General features: G+C 43.7%; 1 protein-coding gene across 1 annotated transcript in view; it reads left to right on the top strand.

Moving 5' to 3' along the window:
- The window catches only part of AUG3 (HAUS augmin-like complex subunit), a 146,990-nt gene that overhangs the window by 41,806 nt on the left and 82,778 nt on the right, over positions 1 to 22,406 (top strand). Inside the window, exons 2-7 of the mRNA XM_087676823.1 lie at positions 15,736 to 15,772; positions 16,206 to 16,309; positions 16,462 to 16,657; positions 16,807 to 16,873; positions 17,214 to 17,317; positions 17,401 to 17,485. Of these exons, the coding sequence (XP_087532949.1) occupies positions 15,736 to 15,772; positions 16,206 to 16,309; positions 16,462 to 16,657; positions 16,807 to 16,873; positions 17,214 to 17,317; positions 17,401 to 17,485 (593 nt within the window). The remainder of the gene's footprint in view (positions 1 to 15,735; positions 15,773 to 16,205; positions 16,310 to 16,461; positions 16,658 to 16,806; positions 16,874 to 17,213; positions 17,318 to 17,400; positions 17,486 to 22,406) is intronic.

The following is a 22,406-nucleotide window of genomic DNA, read 5'->3' as shown; positions in this document are numbered from 1 at the left end:
TCCTGTTGCCCACGGCGTCGTCGTCTGCGTGCCTGGGGGTCCCGTTGCCATTGTATCTGCTGGACTGTGCGTCCTCTCGCCTAGCCGCCTGTCGCCTGTGCGTCTCGTCGCCCACGCGCCAGGCTGCCTTGTCGCCACATTGTCAGATAGCCTAGCTCTGCCCCTGCCATCACCTGGACCTGCGCATCCTGACAGAGAGTACGGTCGACGCCTGGAGCTTGTCCGCCTGTTCCGCCCCTGTTCGCCTGTAGAGACCTGCCCGACGTGAAGCCCTGCCCTTGCCGTCGCCTGGACCTGTGCGTCCTGGCAGAGCGTACGGTTGACGCCTGGAACTTGCCCCGGTTCCGCCCCTGTTCTCCTGGAGCTTGCTCGCCTGGTCCTTCGTCTGACCCACCCTGCTGAACTCGCCCTGCTGAACCTGTGATGTCAGCTGATCTGCCTTGCGGACCTGAGACGTCGGCTGACCTGTGATTTGCCTGACCTGCCCCGCGGACCTGCGACGTTGCCCTTGGCGGCGCGCCCTGACAGAGAGAGAGAGGACAGCGGTATGGCTGGCTTGGATATGGATTTTATCGACCGGACGGTGGCAGCCCTTGGTCCTGACTCCGATGCAGAGGAGCCGGAGGATATGGTGCCGTGCACGGAGGAAATGCCTTCTGGTTCTGACCTGCCGCCTGCGGGTAAATGCCCCAAGCATACTTCTGACGAGACAATGGGCCCTCAGGACCGTTCCTATGCGCAGGTTGCCTCTGATCTTGTGGATTCGCAGGAGATTGACCGGGAGCATTTGCTGGAATTTGCCAATACTCTGCTTGGCGATTATGTCCAGCATAATAATGAAGCTTTCTCTGACTCGGGAACTGATGAGGTGCTGGAAGCCACGGTCCCGAAATCAGTCTTGCGGTCTTTCTCGGTGTTTTATGACCGTGCAGTTATACTTTTCTTCACTGGCAGGATCCCAGTGCTTTCCCATATTCGCCAGTGGTTGCACCATTTATTACAAGGGGAGGATGTCGAGGAGATCTTTCTTGGACCCCGCGGCTTTTATGAGGTGCTGTTGAAATCAGAGACACATCGGGCTGAGCTCTTGTCCAAGTTGCCATTATTCTTTGATCGCCGCTTGGTCCATGCTATGCCATGGTGCCCTATGGCAGACTTTCAGCGCCTGCTTCAACGAGAATGCCCGGTGTGGGTGGAAGTGGAAAATTATCCGGCGGTCTATTGGCCATTGTTAAAGGATGCGATGGCACTTGTGGAAACGGTGTTGGTTCCCCCAAGCCTAAGGGCTATGAATCGAAACCGTTTATGCATGTTATGGGACACAGCCAGGAAAAGGCATGCGTGGCTTCGCCTCAATTGCTCTGGCATGCATCCTTTGTACTTTCGCCTTAAATGGGGCAACTTTGCAGGACACTACTTTTCATGTGGTAAATTGGGGCATTTTATGGCGGAATGCCCGGAGAGACAACCGTCTTCGGATGATGCGCATGTTGTGCTGCCTAAGGATGACATGGTGCTTGATGCCCTGGCACAGGAGGCCCCCCAGTCACCTAATGTTGTGGATAAAGGAAAACAACAGGTCCTGTGTTTGGATTCCCGTAGCAATGATTGGCTCGAGGCACGTCCAAAAAAAGGTAAAAAGTTGGATGCAGGCCTGGTGGATTCTGGGTCTAATGCTTCACAGGATTCCGTGCGCACGTATATGCGTCGGAAAGAAATGCTCTCTTCACAGCATGCTGCGCGTACTATGGCTCCTTCAGTCCCCCGTAATCAGTCTTCACAGAAAGTCTATATAGACGGTCCAAAGGGCCCACCTGCGAAGCTGGCGTTTGATACTAGAGGTAATGTGATTACACCCTGGGATCGTCGTTATCCCCGTTCCGCTCCCAAGGCAGTGGATATTCCCTCTACCTCTAAAGCAGGCTGCCAGAATCTAATGTTGTGGATAAAGGAAAACAACAGGTCCTGTGTTTGGATTCCCGTAGCAATGATTGGCTCGAGGCACGTCCAAAAAAAGGTAAAAAGTTGGATGCAAGCCTGGCGGATTCTGGGCCTAATGCTTCACAGGATTCCGTGTGCACGTATATGCGCCGGAAAGAAATGTTCTCTTCACAGCATGCTGCGCGTACTATGGCTCCTTCAGCCCCCCGTAATCAGTCTTCACGGAAAGTCTATACAGATGGTCCAAAGGGCCCACCTGCTAAGCTGGCGTTTGATACTAGAGGTAATGTGATTACACCCTGGGATCGTCGTTATCCCCATTCCGCTCCCAAGGCAGTGGATATTCCCTCTACCTCTAAAGCAGGCCGCCAGAATTCTTTTGCAGTGTTAGCGGATTTTCTGGATGAGGGTGTCCTGGACGCTCTCGCGGAAAAGGTGAAATTGAGGCAACAGGTGCCTCGTTCCTGACTCTCTTTTTTTGAAGATATATGAAGATAGCCACGTGGAATGTGCGAGGCATTTGCCCTCGTCATAAGCAACATGCCATGTGGACTGTCTTGCATGAGAATCAGTGGGATGTCTTGTGTGCGGTTGAGCATAAGAGTCACGGTGAAGCAGGAAAAGTTGTGGATTGCCATGGCTTCCGCCTGTTTTATGCAGGGACACATGCTATGCACTATTCGGGCATGCTTATGATTGTCCATGAGAAATACCAGCCTGTTCTTATTAAAAATGATGTGCAGGGCCGCTTTCTGGTAATTGAAGTCTTATTTGAAGGAGAGATTTTATGGTTGCTGGGCCTCTATGCCCCGAATGACCCTGCATCCCGACGGGATCTTTGGACGACTTTGTAGAGCTCCATGTCACTTGGCAGAAGGGGTTTTTTGATGGGGGATTTCAATATGTGTGTTGACTCTTCTTAGTCCACTTCAGGGCATTCGGTAATGGATGCTCCGGAAAGCTGGGTGTGGAATGCCTTTGCTCTTCACGTACTTAAGCAAGATCTTTGGTCTTGGCTCCACCCTTCTTCTTCAGGGTTTACTTTTCATTCCGCACAATATGCAACGACTTGGTCGCGGTTGGACCGAATGTATATCATGCAAGGGGATGATTTTCTTCCCGAGATGCTGGAAATGAAAGTCTTGCAGCAATATGCATTGTCGGACCATTTCCCCCTCCAGCTTGAGATGCTTGCACAACCTATTGCACCTTTTATGTAGTTGCTGGATAGACTCCCTTTACGTTTCAACTCGTCTTATTTGAAGCATCCAATCTTTCAGGGCTATATGCAACAATTGATTGAGAGGTTCTTATTGGACTTCGCCCTGAGGGCTTGGCCTCCTTTGCACGGCTGCTCTCTAATGTATAGCGGGTTGCTCGGCAGTATGGGATCCATCATGCCTCTATTTGTCGACGGCGTCGGCATGCAGCGGAAGCCTTACTGGCTTTGGTCCGTTCGCTGCTGGTGGACACCCCAGATGATGAATTTCTACTGTCACTGGCGATGCGTTTGGCTCAACTTATTCAAGTATTTCAGTTGAAATCTTATCAGCAGGCCAAGCTGCACAACTTGACTGACACATTGCAAGATAGTGCCTGTCAGACTCATAAGTTCTTTCGCGCCTTGCATGCTTCGCCTACTCGAGAAAATATGACTAGACTTCAGGATTCAGAAGGTCGTATGGTCACTGATCCGCAGACCATTGTTAATATGTGTAGAACTTATTTTATGGATCTTCTTGGTTCTTCTCTGTCGCCTTCTAGCCAGGTTACGCATGCACGCTCGGTCTTCTATGATCTGGTCCGCCAGCAGGTTCCACCTGATATGCAAGCTACTTTGGAGGCAGATATTTGCGAGGAGGAGGTTATGGATATTTTGTTGCATCTGCCCAAGGATAAAAGTCCTGGTTGGGATGGTCTCACCAATGAATTCTTTGAGAACTCGGCTACCCAGCTGGTGAAGCCATTGGCGGCTATGTTTCAGCAGGTTTGGGAAACAGGGGTCATGCCTTCCTCATGGAAAGAAGGCCTTATCAAATTGCTTCCACAAGTCCCTTCGCCGTCAAGGCTGCAACACTGGAGACCAATTTCTTTGATGGGTTCGATGTATAAAATCTTCTCCAAAGTGCTGGCGAATCGGCTTCACAAGCACCCTCCAGCTATTATGCATCCTCTCCAATATGGTTTCATTAAGGGCCGCAACATTCTGCATAATATCTTAAATGTGCAAATGGCTATTGACTATGTGAGGCACTCCAGTCAGGAAGTGGTATTGATTCAATTGGATTTGGAAAAAGCTTTTGACTATTTAGACTGGTCTTTCATTGCAGAACTCGTGTTTGCTATGGGTTTTGGTACTTGGATGTCCTGATTGATTTACACCATCAGTGCTGTGGCTTCTTCACGAGTTATGCTCAATGGTGGGGTTACAGAGCCGTTTGTCCTTGCACGCTCGGTCAAACAAGGTTGCCCTTTGAGTCCTCTCTTCTTTGCCCTGGCGACTCACCCGGTTCTTTCAATGTTATCTTCAATGGCAGCTTCTGCTCAGCTGGCCGGATTGTCTCTTCCTTTGGGACAGCACTTCATTAGCCAATCTCTGGCTGATGATAGCTTTATGATTTTGCGAGCGGACAAGGACAACATTCGCAAGGCATTAGATGTTTGGACACTCTTTGGTCATGCTTCGTGTCTTCGCATCAATGCCTTTAAATCAGCCATACTCAGTTGCACGGAGCCTGATTTACAGTCATTAGGCTGGCAGGGCCAGGTTGTTTCCCGTGGCTCCATTGTCAGGCATCTTGGATACCCATTGGGGGTGGATGTTCGGCCAAAGGAACTACTGGAGTGGATTTCACAAAAACTGGCAGCGAAGTTTATGTATTGGAAGTCGCAAGCGTGGCCTTTCCATGTCTGCCTCAAAGTGGCTCAGACAATTATGCTGCCAATGCTGACATATTTCTTGCCATTGTTGCCGTGGACTCCTACTTTGAAGGCGCTCACTCGCCCCATTCGTTTCATGTTATGGAAGAAGGATTCATTGCAACCAGGTATTTCATGGATTTCATGGTCACATATATGTACCCCTAAGCGCATGGGTGGTGGAGCTATTTTGGATGCTCAAACTCATATGCTGGCTCTTCGTTGGTCTCTTTTTCGCGCCATGTGTGTGGATCATCACCCGTGGACCATTATAGCCCATTATTTTCTGGAGGACACTGGGCTACGCCATGGTAATACGCGACTTCGAGGCTCCTGGTGGCATGTCCTTAATGCAGACTCTCGATTTTCCAGTACCTCTTCCTCTTTGTTACTGCATTTGGTCGGTTCTTGGAAAGTGGTACTCCAAAAGGCGCGTTGGCATCTAGGGGGGACCGCTTGCATACTAACTCCTTTCAATTGGAATTGTTGGCAGTCTCGAGATTACTTTCATGGGAAGGCAAACATGAGCTCAGACCAAGATTTAACCGCATGGCCCGTTTGGGTGTGACTTCAGTTGCGGATGCTACCCTTGCTACTCGCAATGTCCTTGCATCGTTTCGTACTGCCAGGAGACTTTTCAGGATCCCGCGTGGATACCGTGATTTATGGGAACAGCTTTTGTCAGTGCTTCGGAGTAGGCAACCCTTTCCTGCCCTGGTTGTGGATCGTCCTTGGCAGGATTGGGACCTTGCAGGCCGGTTGAGTCTAGAAAAGGCCTCTGCTAATCAGGTGTATCATCTTCTCATTAAAGATCATCATTGGCTGGGCATGAAAGCTAATACTGTATGGGGATTGCGGAAATCTTAGTCATGGTGGAAGGCAACTGTGATGGAGGGCTGGTTGAATAAGACACCTTTCAAATGCAAGGTCTTTCTTTGGCGGGTGATGATTGGTGGTCTTCCTCTTGCCGTGGCCCTTTCCAAGCGTAGAATCTCAAATGGTAATTGTTTCTTCTGTACCACTACTGTGGAATCGGCCCGACATCGATTTCTTTCTTGCCCGCTCGCCAAGAATATCTGGTCACTCTTGTCACAAGTTTGGCGCGCAGTGGTGGGGTCCTCACTAACTCCTTTCGATTGGGTTTTTGTGCGCCCAACCTACCCCACACCGCCACAGTTGCATATGAGGATCTTATTCCACTTTCTCAGATATTGGGGATGCTGGCACATTTGGACCACGCGGAATGCCTTTCTCTTTGATTTGGCCTCTAATGTACCAAGACACATTGCCCGGCTTAAAGGTCTCTTGCATTGGCAGATAGATCTCATTTAGCATTCGGACTTGCTCCCTCGGGAGGACTTGCTTCCCTGGCACATGGCAATTTCCTCTTGGTCTTTGCCATGATTTGTGTAACTTTTTCATGGCTTAGTCCTGGGATTTTACACACGTTGGCCTAGGGCCCTCGTGTATTTTGTAATCATGTAATCATGTAAACTTGTACCTTTTTTTTCGTAATTAATACAATTACCTTTTACGAAAAAAAAGAGAGAGAGAGAGAGAGAGAGTGTGTGTGTGTGTGTATGTGCAGAGTAGAGAGGAGAGTGTTAGCACGACACAATGTTCTTGGGTTCAATGACGAGTGTACCTCTTTAGGTTTTAGATAGATATATATGAAAGTACAAATGTGCTAACGGTGTGTTCACACCTGTGCACATATAAAAGGCACGATGGCCCTTTATTCCCAACAGGTTGAAGGCCATGTAATGCCTCAAAGCCTAAAGGGGTCTTATGAGGGACTGCCATAGTTGGGGAGTGCTTGAGGGTGTACATTGTGAAACCAGCTTTCCTTCTCTGATATGGTGGTAGGATGACTTGATTTAACACTAATTACAGGGAGCAAACAAATACACAAATCTGAAATAAATACTTTACCACATTAATCTTAGATAGCTGACACCCAATTGGCCCCAAAACTAGCGCCTCTTGTGGTATTTCTTTAAGTTGTATTGCTATGAATGTGTAGTACATTGAGATGTAGACTGATATACAAATTTCAATACTTTGGGCTGTCACCAATGACCTGCAGCATCAAGATCCAATTTGCCCTTGATTCTAACACAACTCTAGCACAAGTTGAATTGAGGACACTTGCATGCGGGTCAACTTCAATGTGGATGTGCAATCTCTATCAGATTTGTTGTAATTGGTTCAATTCCATCAGCTGCTCTAATCTTTGGGCTTTTGTTTAATGGGCATGCACTTCAAGGTGGCTGAGAAACCCTAATTTGTGCTGTAATTTAGGGTTTTGACAGCGTAAGCATTGCCATCCACATTCAAACAGCTGAGCAAAACTGAGAATAGTTGAGATTCAAGGGCATACTTCTTGAGACAACTTCAATTTGATGTCAAGAAAGTGCTGTAACAACAATCCACTCCTGTTTTAGAGAGAGAAAATCAGATCACTTGCTGGTTTTTAGAGTCTTGCTGCTGTCTGAAACCTTGATTACTGCATCACCAACTGTCAATGACCTCGTTTTTAGGGTTTTTTGCTGTTTAGAGCCCCAGAATCTGTTCTAGATCAGGTTGCCCTGCTGTCTTGAAGCTTTCCACAGGTGTTTGCCTATCCACAATTGAGTTCTCCACCCTGAGATTTGTCCCAGACAGCCTAGAATGGGATAAAAATAGCCCTACATCAAAGATACAGATACAATTGCATGCAGCCCAAAACTGATCCAAACTTGACCTCTGGCAAATTTTCCATTTTCACTAGGCCCTTCATATGCACAAACAAGCTAGCTGTCTAGCTCTTTGACCTTGTCCTCATTAAAATAACATTAAAGGTTGTCCAACCTCAATTATAAATTCTTAACCTCTTTGAACTTGAAAATGTTGACACTTTCTTCAAACCTTAGTCTCGAGCATTAAATCATTTAAAACTCTAAGCCCCATGACACCAAAAGTCATTTCCAAGGGGAAATTCAATGTCCTTGACCAAGATCTATCCTAGATACCCCATTGGCACTAGTCCACAACATCTGCCAATGTACCATGTGTACCTCACATGTGTGCAACTCAAGTATCCCACCTTAACTATCCAAAGAGCATTAAGTTGAAAATTCACATTCTCGTGACACATTGAAGTGTTAACAGCCTTAGACCATAGGTGCTTGGGGAGCTCTATTGCGAACAACATAGCGTGAGCCATGATCTTTAGAGTTCGATTTCTATGCTCTGCCACTTTGTCCTGAGAGGGAGAGTTAGTAGATGTGAGCTAGTGCGAAGTGTCATGCTCCTCTAAGAACTTGGAAAACAGGTGGGAGATGAACTCACCACCATTATCACTCAGTGTTCCAATTTGGACACTTATTTGATTTTGCACTAATTGCACCCATATAGAGAAATCTGAAAAGGCTTCAAATTTAGCTGTTAGGAAACACAACCATATATATCTCGAATTGTCATCCACTAATAGGAATAAATATACACGTCATTAAGGCAACAATGGATGCCAGCCCACTAAGGTCAATGTGAATCAACTTTCCACTAATAGGAAGAAATATACATGCCATTAAGGCAACAATGGATGCCAGTTCACTAAGGTCAATGTGAATCAACTAAAGGGGCCCCTTAGCTCTATGTGGTTTGTTGAGGATAGGATTGTTGAGCTAAAACACTCTTTTCAGCTGATTAGCATTCTTAAACAGTCCCAAAACACACTTAATTAATGAAAAATCCTAAAAAGGGGAGCAATCCGAGAGAGTTTCAGTGGTCTCCCAAAAACCCTAATTTTTGGGGCACCCTTCTACATCTATAAATAGATAGGCTGCCCCCATTGAGACTAATCCCGTCTGTGTAAGTTTCACACTCTTCAATGCAGATTTTAGCAATCAGTCTACCTCCATGTGGCTGTCCAGCCTTCACGACTACTACCACCTCTCCCTCCAGCCTTGCAGTGCCCTGGTGCCTTCCTCAAGGCTGTCGCCCACTGTCTGGCGCCCTTCCTCTTGCTGTGTTTGGCCCTATTTCTCATTGCCAGCACCTTCACCCTCATTTATCTCTGCATTTATAGCTTCTGGCTATTGGCAATAGTAGATAGCCCTCCTCCTCCATCAAGCGACCTTCAGTACCCTGTGTTTTGGTCCTCCATTGCCAAGCGACAGCTGGTTGATGCTCTCCTCTATCAAGTGACACTGTCTGTTACGTTTGCAGCTTTCTGGGGCCATCCTCTTCCCTTTGCATCCTCTACTGCTTGCGTTTGGTTCTCTAGCAGGCTCTGCTAGTACCATCGTTTTGCAATTCCTCTACTTTCTCACTCCGATTGGTGGTCACAGACTCATGATCTGTCTCCGGTGGATGTTACTCTCCGACTTTGCTCTGCCCTTGAGCACACTGTACACTCTTACATTCATTTACAACATTCATTCACTTCAGCGTTGTGTTCTCTCTCTCCCTTCTTCTGTTTGTGTTTGAATTTCGAGTTTTGCGTTTAGGGTTTGAGTTTTCGAGTTTTGCTCTGTGTGTTTGCGTTTGTCTCTTTATGTTTCTGTCGTGGTCGTATACTATGTGTCCTCAGTGCAAACCCTAGCAGTTTTCTTCACAATGATGTGGAATGGGGTTTTTCCAGATGGCATGCTTTACAAACGTCCTTGGATAGTTTTAGGCCAGGAAAGCCCTCAGCCATCCGACAGTGCAACAACTCATAAAGAGAGTCATACCCAAGGTGTTCTAAGTAAAAGTACAAAGACGCTCCTCATTTGTATGATTTCTAGTTGTAGCTACGCCATGAGGTCTATGGAATTTGGAGCCCTCAACTATGGATTGGGATAGAAACATGATATCAAATAGAGGCCATTAGGTTGCACCTCATGGCGAGCAATCACTAAAATAGACTTGGCATCAATAACCTCGATTGTTGTCATTGTAAGGAAAAGTACTCTCTAAAACGAGTCTTCCTTCTTGGAGAGGGTGGTAATTCCCTGATCAAGCACTTAATTAGAGCAATAAGTAAACATACGTAACTTGAACTGCACACTTTATCTTAGTAATCTTGGACAATGGACAATCTGTTGGCCCCAAAACTAGTGCCCCTTGCAGTATTTCTTTAACTTTTATTGCAAATGGAAGAAGTATAAGTGAGATCCTCTTATCTCCTCCACTAATTCAATTGCCTCTTGCTATTAAAATTGACTAACAAGTCTTCAAACCAATTTGTTCCTTGGTTTGGTCGGGGATTGGCCTTCACTCTACTCCTTGAAAGACAAATTCAGCCCCAAATCTAATATTGGCTGGTTGGCCTTTTGAATCTCCTTGAAATTTCTCAATTTCAGCTGTTGGAATTCTCCCTACTCCTTGAAAGACAAATTCAACCCCAAATCTGATATTGATTGGTTGGTCTTTTGAATCTCCTTGAAATTCCTCAATTTCAGCTATTGGAATTCAAGTCCTAGGCCCTCAATATTGAGCGTGCGTCCTAGGTTAGACTTTTCCCAATCCCTAAAAATGTTTTCTTCCACTTGCATGGGCAAGTTTTGCCAAGTGGCAGTCTTCTAATCCCATTTTTCAGCATTATCTAGCTTATTAAATTAATTTTTAGAATATTATTTTAAAAAGTAACTCAATAATTATTCTATTACTTAAAAAATTAATTTACTATCCAATAATTAAATTGGTTAGGTCGATTTGTCTTTCAAGTATCCTTGAGGAGTTATTAGCCCTTAGACTAGCATTAATTAATGTCACCACTGACATTAGTGGTGAATAAATTGGTTTAGGCCCAAATTTGACACTAGGTACCACTAGTACTTGTTAGGCATAACTTAAAACAATTTTTGCCTTTGGCACCAACTGATATCTTGGGGTCTTGGGTCCCACATTGTGGAATAATTAACTTGCATCTCACATGTGTGTGCCACATTAGCACTTTGCACATTTGATTAACGTTTAATCAAATGCTAAGCTAAGCAGTAAAATTTCATATCCTCATGATAGACTCCCCCTTGAAATCCTTGCAATCATCCTCGATTGCATTGCATTGTGCCAAAGGAAAAGCATATTGCATTGGGATTTCTACAAGGCATTACAGTCATAACATTGGCCATTGTTGTCTTACCATGCCACATGCCCCAAACCTTGCTGAAATTTCCCAACCAACGTAAACATGATATAAATCTAAAAAAGAGTCGAGAACTGTTCCTAGAAACTCATTGGATTCATCCATCTTGGCTAGAATAGGAGAGAGTTGGGAGTATCTTATTTTGCTCTCGACATGGATTGTGATGGAGATTGCTTTGGTGATGAAGTGGATGAAGAGATATTCTCTTCTATGTTCTGATTGGCCTTTGATGTCAAGCTTTCAGGTCAAGGCTCTTGGCTTAGGTATAACACATTGAACAGAGTAGAACTCAAAGATGAAGGTAACTCAGAGATAATGAATATGAGTGAACAAATGCACTATGCTAATGTGAAAAAATGAGCTGAATAAGGTTTTAATGTAAATGTACCTTTCTTAGCTTAACATCTTCTCTTGCTCTTTCTTTTGTTTCTTTCCTTTCTTTTGCTTCTAATTGCCACCACCTGATGAAGTCCTTGTTGTAAGTGGCTGACAATTCCAGCTCTATTGGTACTTGTCTCTTTATGGCTTGCATCCTACTCCAACATCATGTGGATGAGATCCTTCCATGGGATGGTGTTCCCCACTCTGGAGGATAGGAGGTTGGTATAGAAGACATTGTATCTCGGAGAGGGAAGATCTGACAAGAGTGTCACAACCATGTTGTTGGAAGATACCTTCGTACCGAGGGATACTTACTCATCCCGAACCTCCTTTATCTTGTTGATGTGGTCTTTCATAGTCAAGGAGTTAGTCATTGATAGTTGATGTGGCCTCATCTCTAGGGTCATGCGATGGACAAAGGTATGGACTTGGTAAAGGGATGCCAACCGAGTCGACACCTCCATTGTAGAGTAGATTCTTCTTATATGCATAAGGATTGAATCATGGCAGCTCATGAATAGGAAAGAATCGGTTAAATAATCAAGTTGATCCCAAAGGGCTACTCGATCAATTGTCACGGGGACATGAAATTTTGAGATGCTTTAATCTTGTTGATAAAATTTGATTAAGCTATTAATGAAATGCGTAAGGTTGTTAGCACATGTGACGTACATGGCAGTTATTTCATGGTAATAGACCAAGCACCCCGAGGATGTAGTGGGTGTCAAAGGCAAAAGTTGTAATAAGTTATGTCTGATAGGTATGAGGTGGTACCCGGTTTTAAAATTGGGCCTAGACTAATTTATTGGCCGCTAATGTTAGTGGTGACATTAGAGACTAAAAATTAATTAATTAATCAATGCTCGTCTCTAAGGGCTAATAAATGCTCAGGGATACTTGGAAGACAAATTGGCCTTGCCAATTTGATTTGGTTGGTGAAATTAATGTTTCAAGCACTAGAATAATTATTAAATTAGTTTTCAGAATTAATATTTTAAAAATTAATTTAATAAGCCGGATAATGTTGGAAAATGGGATTAGAAGGTTCCCACTTGGCAAAACTTGCCCATGCAAGTGGGAAAAACGTTTTTAGGGGTTGGTGGAGTCTAATCCAATCATTGTGAAAGAGAAGAAGGCTGTTAGAGAGCAAGGAGAGATTGCTGATGTGATTTGCAGCCACCAAGGATTAGTCCTATAGTATATGATGGTAGTTTGGAGTCCTCCAGGAGTTGGTGATAGTAGCTCAAGGTCCTTTTGGTGCAGATGATGGCATCTAGGAGGGGGCAACAGCCTTTTTGGTGGTCCTAAGCTACAGGTGATAGGTTCCATGGTTGTTTGAGCAGGGCAACAGCAGTTTTTCAGCATTTCTTGTGAGGAAATTGTGAAATTTCTCTATCTATAGCATTCTCTCTCATCCCCCAGCCATCTCTCAAGTTATCTCAGCATTTTCTAACAGCTTGAGCCATTATAGGAAGAGATTTCAGCCAATCTCTATTGTAAACCCTAATTTACCAGCATAAATTAGGGTTTTGATAGGTACCTTGGTCTAGGACTTGAATTCTAGTAGCTGAAATTGAGGAATTTCAAGGAGCTTTAAGAGGCCAGTCAACTAATATTAGATTTGGGGCTGAACTTGTCTTTCAAGGAGTAGGGTGAAGACCAATTCCCAAGCAAACCAAGGGGGAAATTTGTTTGGAGGCTTGGTGGTCAGTTTTGACAACAAGAGGCACTTAGATTAGCAGAGGAGATCAAAGGATCTAAGTTGTACTCCTTCCATTTGCAATATGAGATAAAGAAATACCGCAAGGGGCGCCAGTTTTGGATCCAATTGGGTGTCCAATATCCAAGATTAAAGTAGTAAAGTGTGCATTTTTAGTTAATGTAAATTTTATGCTTGCTGTAATTAGTACTTGATCAGGTTATTTACTGTCCTCTTCGAGGAGGAAGGATGGTTTCAGAAAACATGGGTTGAACAACATCTCCAAAGAAGGCGGCAAGTTGGGTGGCAATTAGTAGAACAGGGTGGTTGCTCCAACTAAGGTGGGCTGTAGTAGATCGGCTTCAGATGGCAACAAAGCAGCCACTTTGTGGGGTAATATCCTCAAGTATTGGAGAGGTTAAGGTGATCAACAATTGGTGAAAGGGGAGACTGATTGAAGAATGAATGAATGAATGAATGAATGAATGAGTGTATTTGTGGTGACAATGCCCAACTCTATTTATAGGAAAAAATTAGGCATTTGTCCTACCGTGCACCATAAATGCCCGTGTATACAAATGAAGCCTTTTTTGGGCTTTAAATGGCAACCGAAATGAAGAGTTAATGCAATACAACTGTTTGTTAATGCACTTGATGACTTTGGTTGCTCAACAAGGGGTGGTGATTGAGGCCCATAAATCGAACATATATAGGGTGTACTCCACTTTTCTGGAGCAAATCCAAACACTCTCTCTCGGGGAGGAAAGGAAGTGTATGCTGAAACCAGCCTTCCTTCCGTGGATGGGTGGTAAATCCCTGATTACAACTTAATTACAATAGCAAACAATAAATGCAAATTTGAAAATACAAATTTACCTAGTGATCTTGGACAATACACACCCGATTGGCCCCAAAATTGGCACCCCTTTCAGTATTTCTTTAGCTTTATTGAAGGAAAAGTTGATCTATAATGGGATTCTCCTGATCCCTTTCGTAATCCTAACTCCCCTTGCTGTCGAAAGTGACCGGCAAGTCTTCAATCTGATTTGTCCCTTGATTTGGGTACTTAATTGGCCTTCACCTACTTCATAGACGATGGAAATGCCCCAAATTCAATGGCTGGCTAGTCCTCCACTTGAATTTAGCTGAAATTCACCTTTAGCCTTGAAAAATCCAAGTCTTGGAGCTTCCAATTTTTGACACGCTTGCCGAGGTTGCTGGTAAATCCTAATTTTTGTTGTAAAATTAGGGTTTATAGCAAAGAAATTTGCAATTTCTCAGCCTCCAAGGGTCCAAATACTGAGATCTTCAGAGCAAGGTTGTGAAGTGGTTGGGAGAAGAGAGAGAAAGCTGTAGAGAGAGAAAATTCAGAGTTTTGTCGTGAAGTCTTGCATGGGCATTTTTGACAAGTGGCAGCCTTCCCAAATGGTTTTTCCAGCATTAGCCATAATTAAATATTAATTTTCAGCCTTTAAAATACTGAAAATCAATCTAATAATTATTTCGGTGCCTTGAAAATTAATCTGAGTAGCCATAATTTAATTGGTTAGGCAACTTCCATTCCTGAGTGTCTCTGCGCCATCTCTGACCATTAGATGGGCGTTAGGTACCATTAAACACCACTTCTCTAGTGTCACCAACTGACACTTATGGCCAAATGAATGACGTAGCTGCATTTTGATGTTGCCTTGATGGTTGGATTTGTAAACACAGAAAAACTGGTTGCAAATCAGCAGTTTGGTGTTGTCTCTAGAAGAGGATCATGAACACAGGGGGAGAAGAGAGAGGAGAGACAAGAAAGAATGCAGAGAATGAAGGAATGGGATTGAACTGCTCAATACTAGGCTGGCCTGATCAGCCCTGATATGCAGCTGGTATGCATTAGTGAGGGTTTAGAACTGACAGACAGAGGAAGAACAGCAGGCTGAAAGAGAGAGTGTTGGTGACAATTTGAGAATGAAGGCAGACCAGGAGGGCAGCAGCTATCTATAGCAGTCTGTGGATGCAGCCAAAACTGGCCGACCAGCAGTCAAGGAAGGGCAAAGTCAGCCTGACCTGCTGTTGGGCACATAAAGCTTGGTGAGCACGCTGCAATAAATTCTGCCCAGCCTTCCCCTTGGCAAAACTGAAATGCACTCAGCCCTAGAGCTGGGCACACAGCTAGAAACTGACCCACAAAGCTGGAAATGGAAATGCAAATGCATTGAAGGCTATCAGAGCTCCTTTGTCTCTGTTTGACTCTGATGAAGTTCACAACCAGGAGATGATTGGCATGAATACAAGAAATACTAATGGAATGCCCCATGCTTGAAACATTGCGGGGAATATGGCAGGAATCGTTCCAGCATCTGGGAACACATTCCCTGCCCCATTCTGTCAGGGAATGCTGTTCCTGTGTTCCAAGGTACCGTTTTGCCAGTTTATGAAAAAAGGTAATGTAAGATAGTAGGAGAAGCAGGAGCTCTTGTACACGTTAATGGCATTGTCTTGTTATTGTTTCATTTATTTTTCTTTGTTTATCTATGATGTGATATACTCTAATGCCGTTGCACTCATCAATTTGGTCTCATTGGTCATTTTGGCCACTAGTAGATTTGCATTTACCAAAATATTGGATTTTAATTGTGTAATGCTGTTCAGTTCTGTAGGCTAACCTGGTCTTTTTACTGGATGATTGAAACAGATACAAGGAACTACTTGTAGATGGAAGGCTACTCGAGGTACACTGCTACAACACGTGCTATTTTTCTTTTCTGATATGATAGATAAGCTGTAATTCTTTTGTGCTGATTGTTCACAAGGCTATAAATGGAAATGGCAGTACTAAGCTATGTCTGAAGTGGACACTCTGATTTTGAACTTCCTCTGCAAGGGAGGAGAATGCAACTTTGTCAGGGTGTATGGAATTGTTGATCCCATTTTAATGGAGAAATGACAATCATACTGTGTCTGGAGTGAGATTGATCAGACCTTTCTTTTAAAAGTTCTGAACAAATAAAGGCACCATACTGAGACAATGTTCCAGCTATGTGGTACATGATATAAAGTACTCTTGGCTCAAATATCGTCTCCATCTTTGCTTCTTTTTATTTACAAAGTCGGCTATTAGGTCACTTTCATGCAATCAACATGATACCTGATGTTTTGGAGCAGGGAGAGGATCTTGATTTTGCCTATGATAGTATTTCTGCATTTTCAAGTCGTAGAAGCAATCAAGAAGCAGTCTTGGGTGCAGAGGAATCATTGAAGGAAATCAGGTTTCTAAACTAATCTAGAAACATTTCACTATTCTTCTTTTCAAATAAATGATAATGTTTTAGGTTTTACCTTGGAAGATCGGAGTGCAAACCTTCCCAATAACATGGCTGACATCTTTTTGTCTCTTCACTGAATGCAAATTTGATCATAGGGATTCTACTACTTCCTACAAACTTGAAGCAGCAGATCTACAGAAAAAGATCCATCGCCTTCAGTCACAGTTGGATGCAATGACAGGACAAGCTTCTTCTCTAATTCAAGGCAGGAGAGCAAGAAGTGCTGCTGCCTCAGCTGCAAGCGGGCAACTGCTTTTGGCTGAAGAAAAACTTGCAAATAGGAACCTCGAGGTAGAGATTGTGATTTCTTTCACTTTATAATTTTCTTCTTGTTGTATTTTAACTCTCAAATGCTTAGGTGCGTTGCTTAATGCTTTCTACCAGTGCTCCATTATCAAGCTCGGTAACTTCATGGCTTGCAATAACTGTTCTACCTGTAGGTGAATTCTGTGCTAGAGAAGATATCATCATCTGCTCGAGAACTAGCTCATTATCATTCTGGTGAAGGTAATTCAGAGAACACTTCGAATGGCTCGATTCTGCTTCATCTACTCTTTGCATGGGATACTACTCTGATGTGACTTTCTCTTGCTGTATGTATTATTTTGAGAGCATTGTGTTGCTGTAAACTCTGACTTTTAAAGCATTAATTATGCATGTGAAACTTCTGTCCTGTGTGTTCCTGGAAGAAGGTTGGTCCTCTGTAGGCATGCTTGTGACTATTAATTAGCTAAGTGGTTTTCCAATACTTTGCTGTACTGTCTAGTCGCATTTTGACTGTCTCCAGGGGTGGCTTTGCTTGCTTGAATTTCATTATCATCTCTTGCACTCGTTTTTTATCTTTCAGAGGAGGGAATCTATATTTCATTCATGGATTTGCGTCCATACATAGTACAAGACTTATCTTGTACAAAGGAACTTAATCAGTGGTTTGTCAAGCAGTTTGATGTGGTAAGAAGGTAGAACATTTACAAACACAATGCTCTATCTTATTGCACATGGGTTTGGTGATTCTTAATCTTCTCTTCTTCCAGGGCCCCTCTCGCTTGGTTGCAGAAGAAGGGAAATCAAAGTGCTCTTGGGTAAGCCTTGATGATGTAACGAATCGGTTTGTACGAGGTGAGTTGCTAATTCTTACCTTATGTTGTGCAAACACATTTCTTAAGGGATAGAAGAAAAATCACGTTTCTTTAGAAAGAAAGTGAAAGGCATACCACTGTTTTTAGCAAGAACAAGGTGCTTGTTTGCCCCTTTTGTGAAAAACAAACTTCAGTAGAGTTTTCTGGCCTACAAAGTGAAAGTAATTTTGGCTTCTTTCATTTGATTTGTTGATCTTCAGACTAGCAGTTTTAACTAATTGGTCTGTTTGAAGTTTAATTCTGTTAAGGAAGACTTCGATGCCTGTAAATCAGCTTGAGCTTATGCATAAAATGATACCATTATAACAGCTCATGTTAGCTGTGTGCTGCCTCCCAAGTAACATATGCTTATATATAAACACCATTGCAAGGCAATACAATAGAGCTAAGACAGGGCCTATCAGAATTAGAGATTTTTGAAGCCCCTCCCTCCCTTTCACAAGAACCTCTTGTGTGAGTATAAAGAGGCTGGTCTCTGCCCATTAGAGAAGAGTAGCAGCAATAGCATCATCAGCAACCGCTGCTTGTGAGGCTCCTTGACACACCCCTTCCAGTGCTCCTGAAGTATTGCCAAGAATGTTCTCAAGCCTCAACCAATGAAGCATTAATGAGTGGGGTACGGAATTATGGTTTTCTAGATAGAGTTGGCTGAACCTTAAAGCACCTTTGTAGGCTACTTGACACCACTGCAAAGGCTTGCCCATGCTCTGGAGCTGCCCAACCTTCCAAAATAGCAACTATGAGGTGCATAATCATAGCACAATCTTTCCTTTTGAAGTGTGATCCATTGTTTGGGGGTGAGGACAAAGAGGACGGTTCCCCCTTGCTAGATAATTGTAGCAAAGTGGCCTTTGCGGCTACTATTGCTTGTGACGCTCCATGAGACATATCTTCTAGTGCTCCTTAAGTGTTGCCAAGAATGATATCAAGCTTGAAACAATGAAGCATTAATGACTGCGTGGGGATGAAGCCTTTAGGTAAACAAGCTGTTATAGGGACATTAGGATTTTCTAGGTATATAGTTTGCCCAACCCTAAAGTGCCTCTTGTAGGGCATTCAGCACCGGCACGAAGGCCTATGTATGCTATCAAGTCACCAAACCTCCCAAAAGCAATTATAAGGTGCATAATCACTAAGCAATCTTTGTTAGAGATATTGTCATCCTGATTCCCAAGGACGGGCGCATGCGTGACCAGGGCAGTTTATGTAGTCACATTATAGTTTGGAGCAGGTCCAGCTGCAGTTAATGCAGTTGCCAGCAGTTTGGGCATGATTCTAGGCAGGTCACACAGGTTGGACTGGGCGGACAAGTTGTGCCACGTGGCAGGCAGCTGATTGCATTATCATTATTATTATTTTATTAGTTTCATGCAGTCAGCCATTTTCAGCATGCAGTCGGTTTGACTGGCTGACCTGATGTATTTTATTCATTTTTCATAGCCTATTTATGGCTGGCCTGCCTGGAGGTCACATTCACTTTAGTTTCTTGCAGGTGAGAGAGAACTCCGGTTGGTGATAACTCCAACAGCCCGTTGTATATATCTGCCTTTGGCATTCAGCATTTGTACTCTGCAGTCTTCAGTGTTCTATTGTCTCTTTCTCTCTCTCTCTCTCTGTTACACACACACACACACACACACACACACACCCCTCTCCATGTTCATTTGTTTCAGCTAGACAAACATCATATTCAGTGTATTCCATCAATGGAGACAACTTTCATGGCTGTCTAGATAGAGCAGCAACTGATTTCTTCCATTTTCTCATGATAGAAGTCTGAAATTTCTCTCTATTCAGCATTCTCTCTCATTCTCCAACCATTTCCAAGCCTTGCTTTGAAGATCTCATTGTTCTAATCCTTGGAGGTTGAGAAATTGCATTTCTCTATTGCAAATCCTAATTTACAATAGAAATTAGGGTTTGGCAGCAACCTTGGGAAGCGTGCCAAGAGATTGAAGCCTCAAGACTTGAATTTTCAGGAGTGAGAAATTCCAGTGTAGTTTTGCTTTTGATGCATCCGACAGTTGAGGCTTTGAGAGAGAGAGAGAGAGAGAGAGAGAGAGAGAGAGAGAGGGTCATTCCAACCTTGTGCAAGCTGAAAGAGACAGAGAGAAGGTTGCTATAGCTTCTACAATAGTTGACAGGCCCTTTTTAGCCAACAAGAGACCCTCCAGGAGTGGTGACATGCCTTGAAGAGACTACATCAGTAGATGACAGTAGTTTGAGGGTTGTTTTGGCCAAACAAACATCATATTCGCGTATTCCATTAATGGAGACACCTTTCATAGTTGTCTAGACAAGGCAGCAGTTAATTTCTTCCATTTTCTTGCAATGCAAGTTTGATCTCAACATTCTACTCCTTGGAGGTTGAGAAATTGTATTTTCTTATGTTGTAAACTCTAATTTATAGTAGAAATTAGGGTTTGATAGCACTCTCGGGAAGTGTGTTAGGAGATTGAGCCTCAATACTTGAATTTTCGGGATTGAGAATTAATTCTCAGCAAGATTCAAGTGAGGGACTAACCAACATTCGAATTTGGGGCAAATTTCATTTCCCAAGGAGTTAGTGAAGGCCAATTCCTTGAGCAAATCAAGGGGTAAACTGATTTGAAGACTTGCTCGTCATTACTGACAGCATGAGGCTTTTGGATGGTGAAGGAGATTGAAGGAATCCCATTGTATTTGAATTCAATTGCAACTAAAGATAAAGAATATCGAAGGGGATGCCACTTTTTGGGGCCAATAGGATGTCCGATATCCAAGATTGATTGATAAATATTTGTGTTTGATCATTTCATTAATTATTGTTCACTGTAGTTAAGTTTAGTCAGGTTATTACTACCCCTCCATGCAATGAAGACTAGTTTTACCTGCCTAGGAAGGATTGATTCAAACTTGTATGTTAGCTCTATACTAAAATACAAAACCTTGCAAAAAGAGATCAAAATCTGCAAAACATAGGTCAATAGTGAGATGTTGCAAAGCAAAATATGACAGGAAATGAGAGCTAAATGAAAAAACAATGCAATGAGTGTATGTATGAGTGAATGCAGCGGAAGACTAAAGAAGGAAAGACTAAGGATGTGGCCACCATTGTGTTCTTCCATCGGCAAGTCTCTGCCCATGAAGCACATGACAAGAAGGGGAAGCGTGACTAGGGTGGGGATACAGGAGGAGACCTCGGAATGGATGGAAATAGTGCAATGGGTAAGGAATCAATAGATCAATCAACTAATCCTTCAAGGATAGTGAAAAATATGGGTTGTTGAGGTTGTTCATGTGCCACATGTCCAATGGCAATTGTGGCAAGAGTAGATGAGGCAGTAGCGAGAGGCGTAGGAGATTGGAGTGTTCAGTAGAAGTGGAGGTAGTTATAGCAGCTTGCTATGGTTTTTGAGGTGGGAGACCTTGGGCCTTGGTATGACACTCCTCGTCCACATGGCCCGATCTCTGGCAATGTATGCAAAACCTATTCTTTTTAGGAAGTTGTTGCCAGATGGGTTTTATTTCTTCTTTTTGTCTGAGGAAGGTGTGTCATCCTGTAACGTATTCACCTGTAATCTTCAGGACACGTCCTAGCAGTCCATCGGAAAGGATGTGTAGAAAGCTCTGCCGGCATTCCCATTGAATGCCACGGGTTTTGCAATCTAGGACTTTCCGTGTCTGCCACGTAGCGGAAGTATTCTGGCCGTTTCCACTTAGGACCGACTTGAATCAGGTTTTTTTCCCTAATGGTCATTTCCTAAACGGCAACTAGCGTCGAATCCGAAGCGAACTACTTTACGCAGAAACGCTAGGGCCGAAGCGGATTTACGCTGCACTTGGTTCAAGGAGAATGGGAAACGAGAGGGATGCAAGGCTCGACCTCTCTGCCATAAGGCATAGTCCCATTCTGTTCCCCTAAAACAGCGTAAAACGGGATTTTTGTAACTTAGACTCTAGGTCAACGCCCTTGCTGTTCGTGTTCTTTGAAACGATCTTCTCGCTGTCCATCATGATTGAGAAAAGTTCCTGGCCAACCGGGACCACCCATCCGTAGGACGGACCCATGGCCACATCCACCGCACTTTTCTCACGTTGTTTTAGTTATTTAATTACCTACCACATTTAGTTGGACATGCATCAATGAGCTTCCTTAATTAGCCCTTTGGGAACTGGTTCTTTCACGTAATCATAGCACTTGACATAGAAAAGCAATGTCAAACAATTTCCTTTTCAACAGGTTATCATATTTATCTTTGAAATGCATTTATAAAATCCAGCTCGTAGGCTTATCCATAATCCGCTCGAAGGCTATCCAGCAATCCAGAGGGATTACTAATCCAAGATTCCGCCCGTAAACTAGTATACGGGCCTCGAGATCCAATCCCGAGACGTTGGCCTCTTGTGCAAGGCCCGGAAGGCGAGGGATTTACGGCCAGAGCCCCCCTTGGCACCCAAGCTTCCTCCTGCTCTAAGTAGCGCTCAATGGAGAGACCTCTCGCGGTGGGTTCGGTCCACCTTTCCGGCGCGGTTAACAACCCCCTTGGTTAGGGTCAGGCAAGCAGTCGGGGGTAACTGAGGCTGCCTCTCTCTTCAGGCCTTCAACTTGAAGCATTAGATATCTTTTCATCATTTAATTCCTTGAGCAAACAAAGCAAACATTGCTCTATACAACTGTTATAAGCACAATCATTTCCAGTGGTCGTTATTTGGCCAACTGCTAAGAAGTGAATCTTTTTTTCCGAATGCATTCAGTATTCAATCCGAGATCAATTGCGACTTGGCAAGATTCCCAAGGATTTGTTTATTAACCCTTATATCCTTGGGTTAGGGCCGTACCCATTAACCTAACTTAACCAATATCTTAAGTTCTATTAGCAGTAAATATATTATTCCAATTGACTGATTGGTCTTTTGCT

The sequence above is a fragment of the Lygodium microphyllum genome, chromosome 4 (genome assembly GCF_053477565.2).
Source record: "Lygodium microphyllum isolate KBCC chromosome 4, Lygodium_microphyllum_v1.1.10, whole genome shotgun sequence".
NCBI lineage: Eukaryota > Viridiplantae > Streptophyta > Polypodiopsida > Schizaeales > Lygodiaceae > Lygodium > Lygodium microphyllum.
This window is presented reverse-complemented; position numbering and strand designations above follow the sequence as displayed.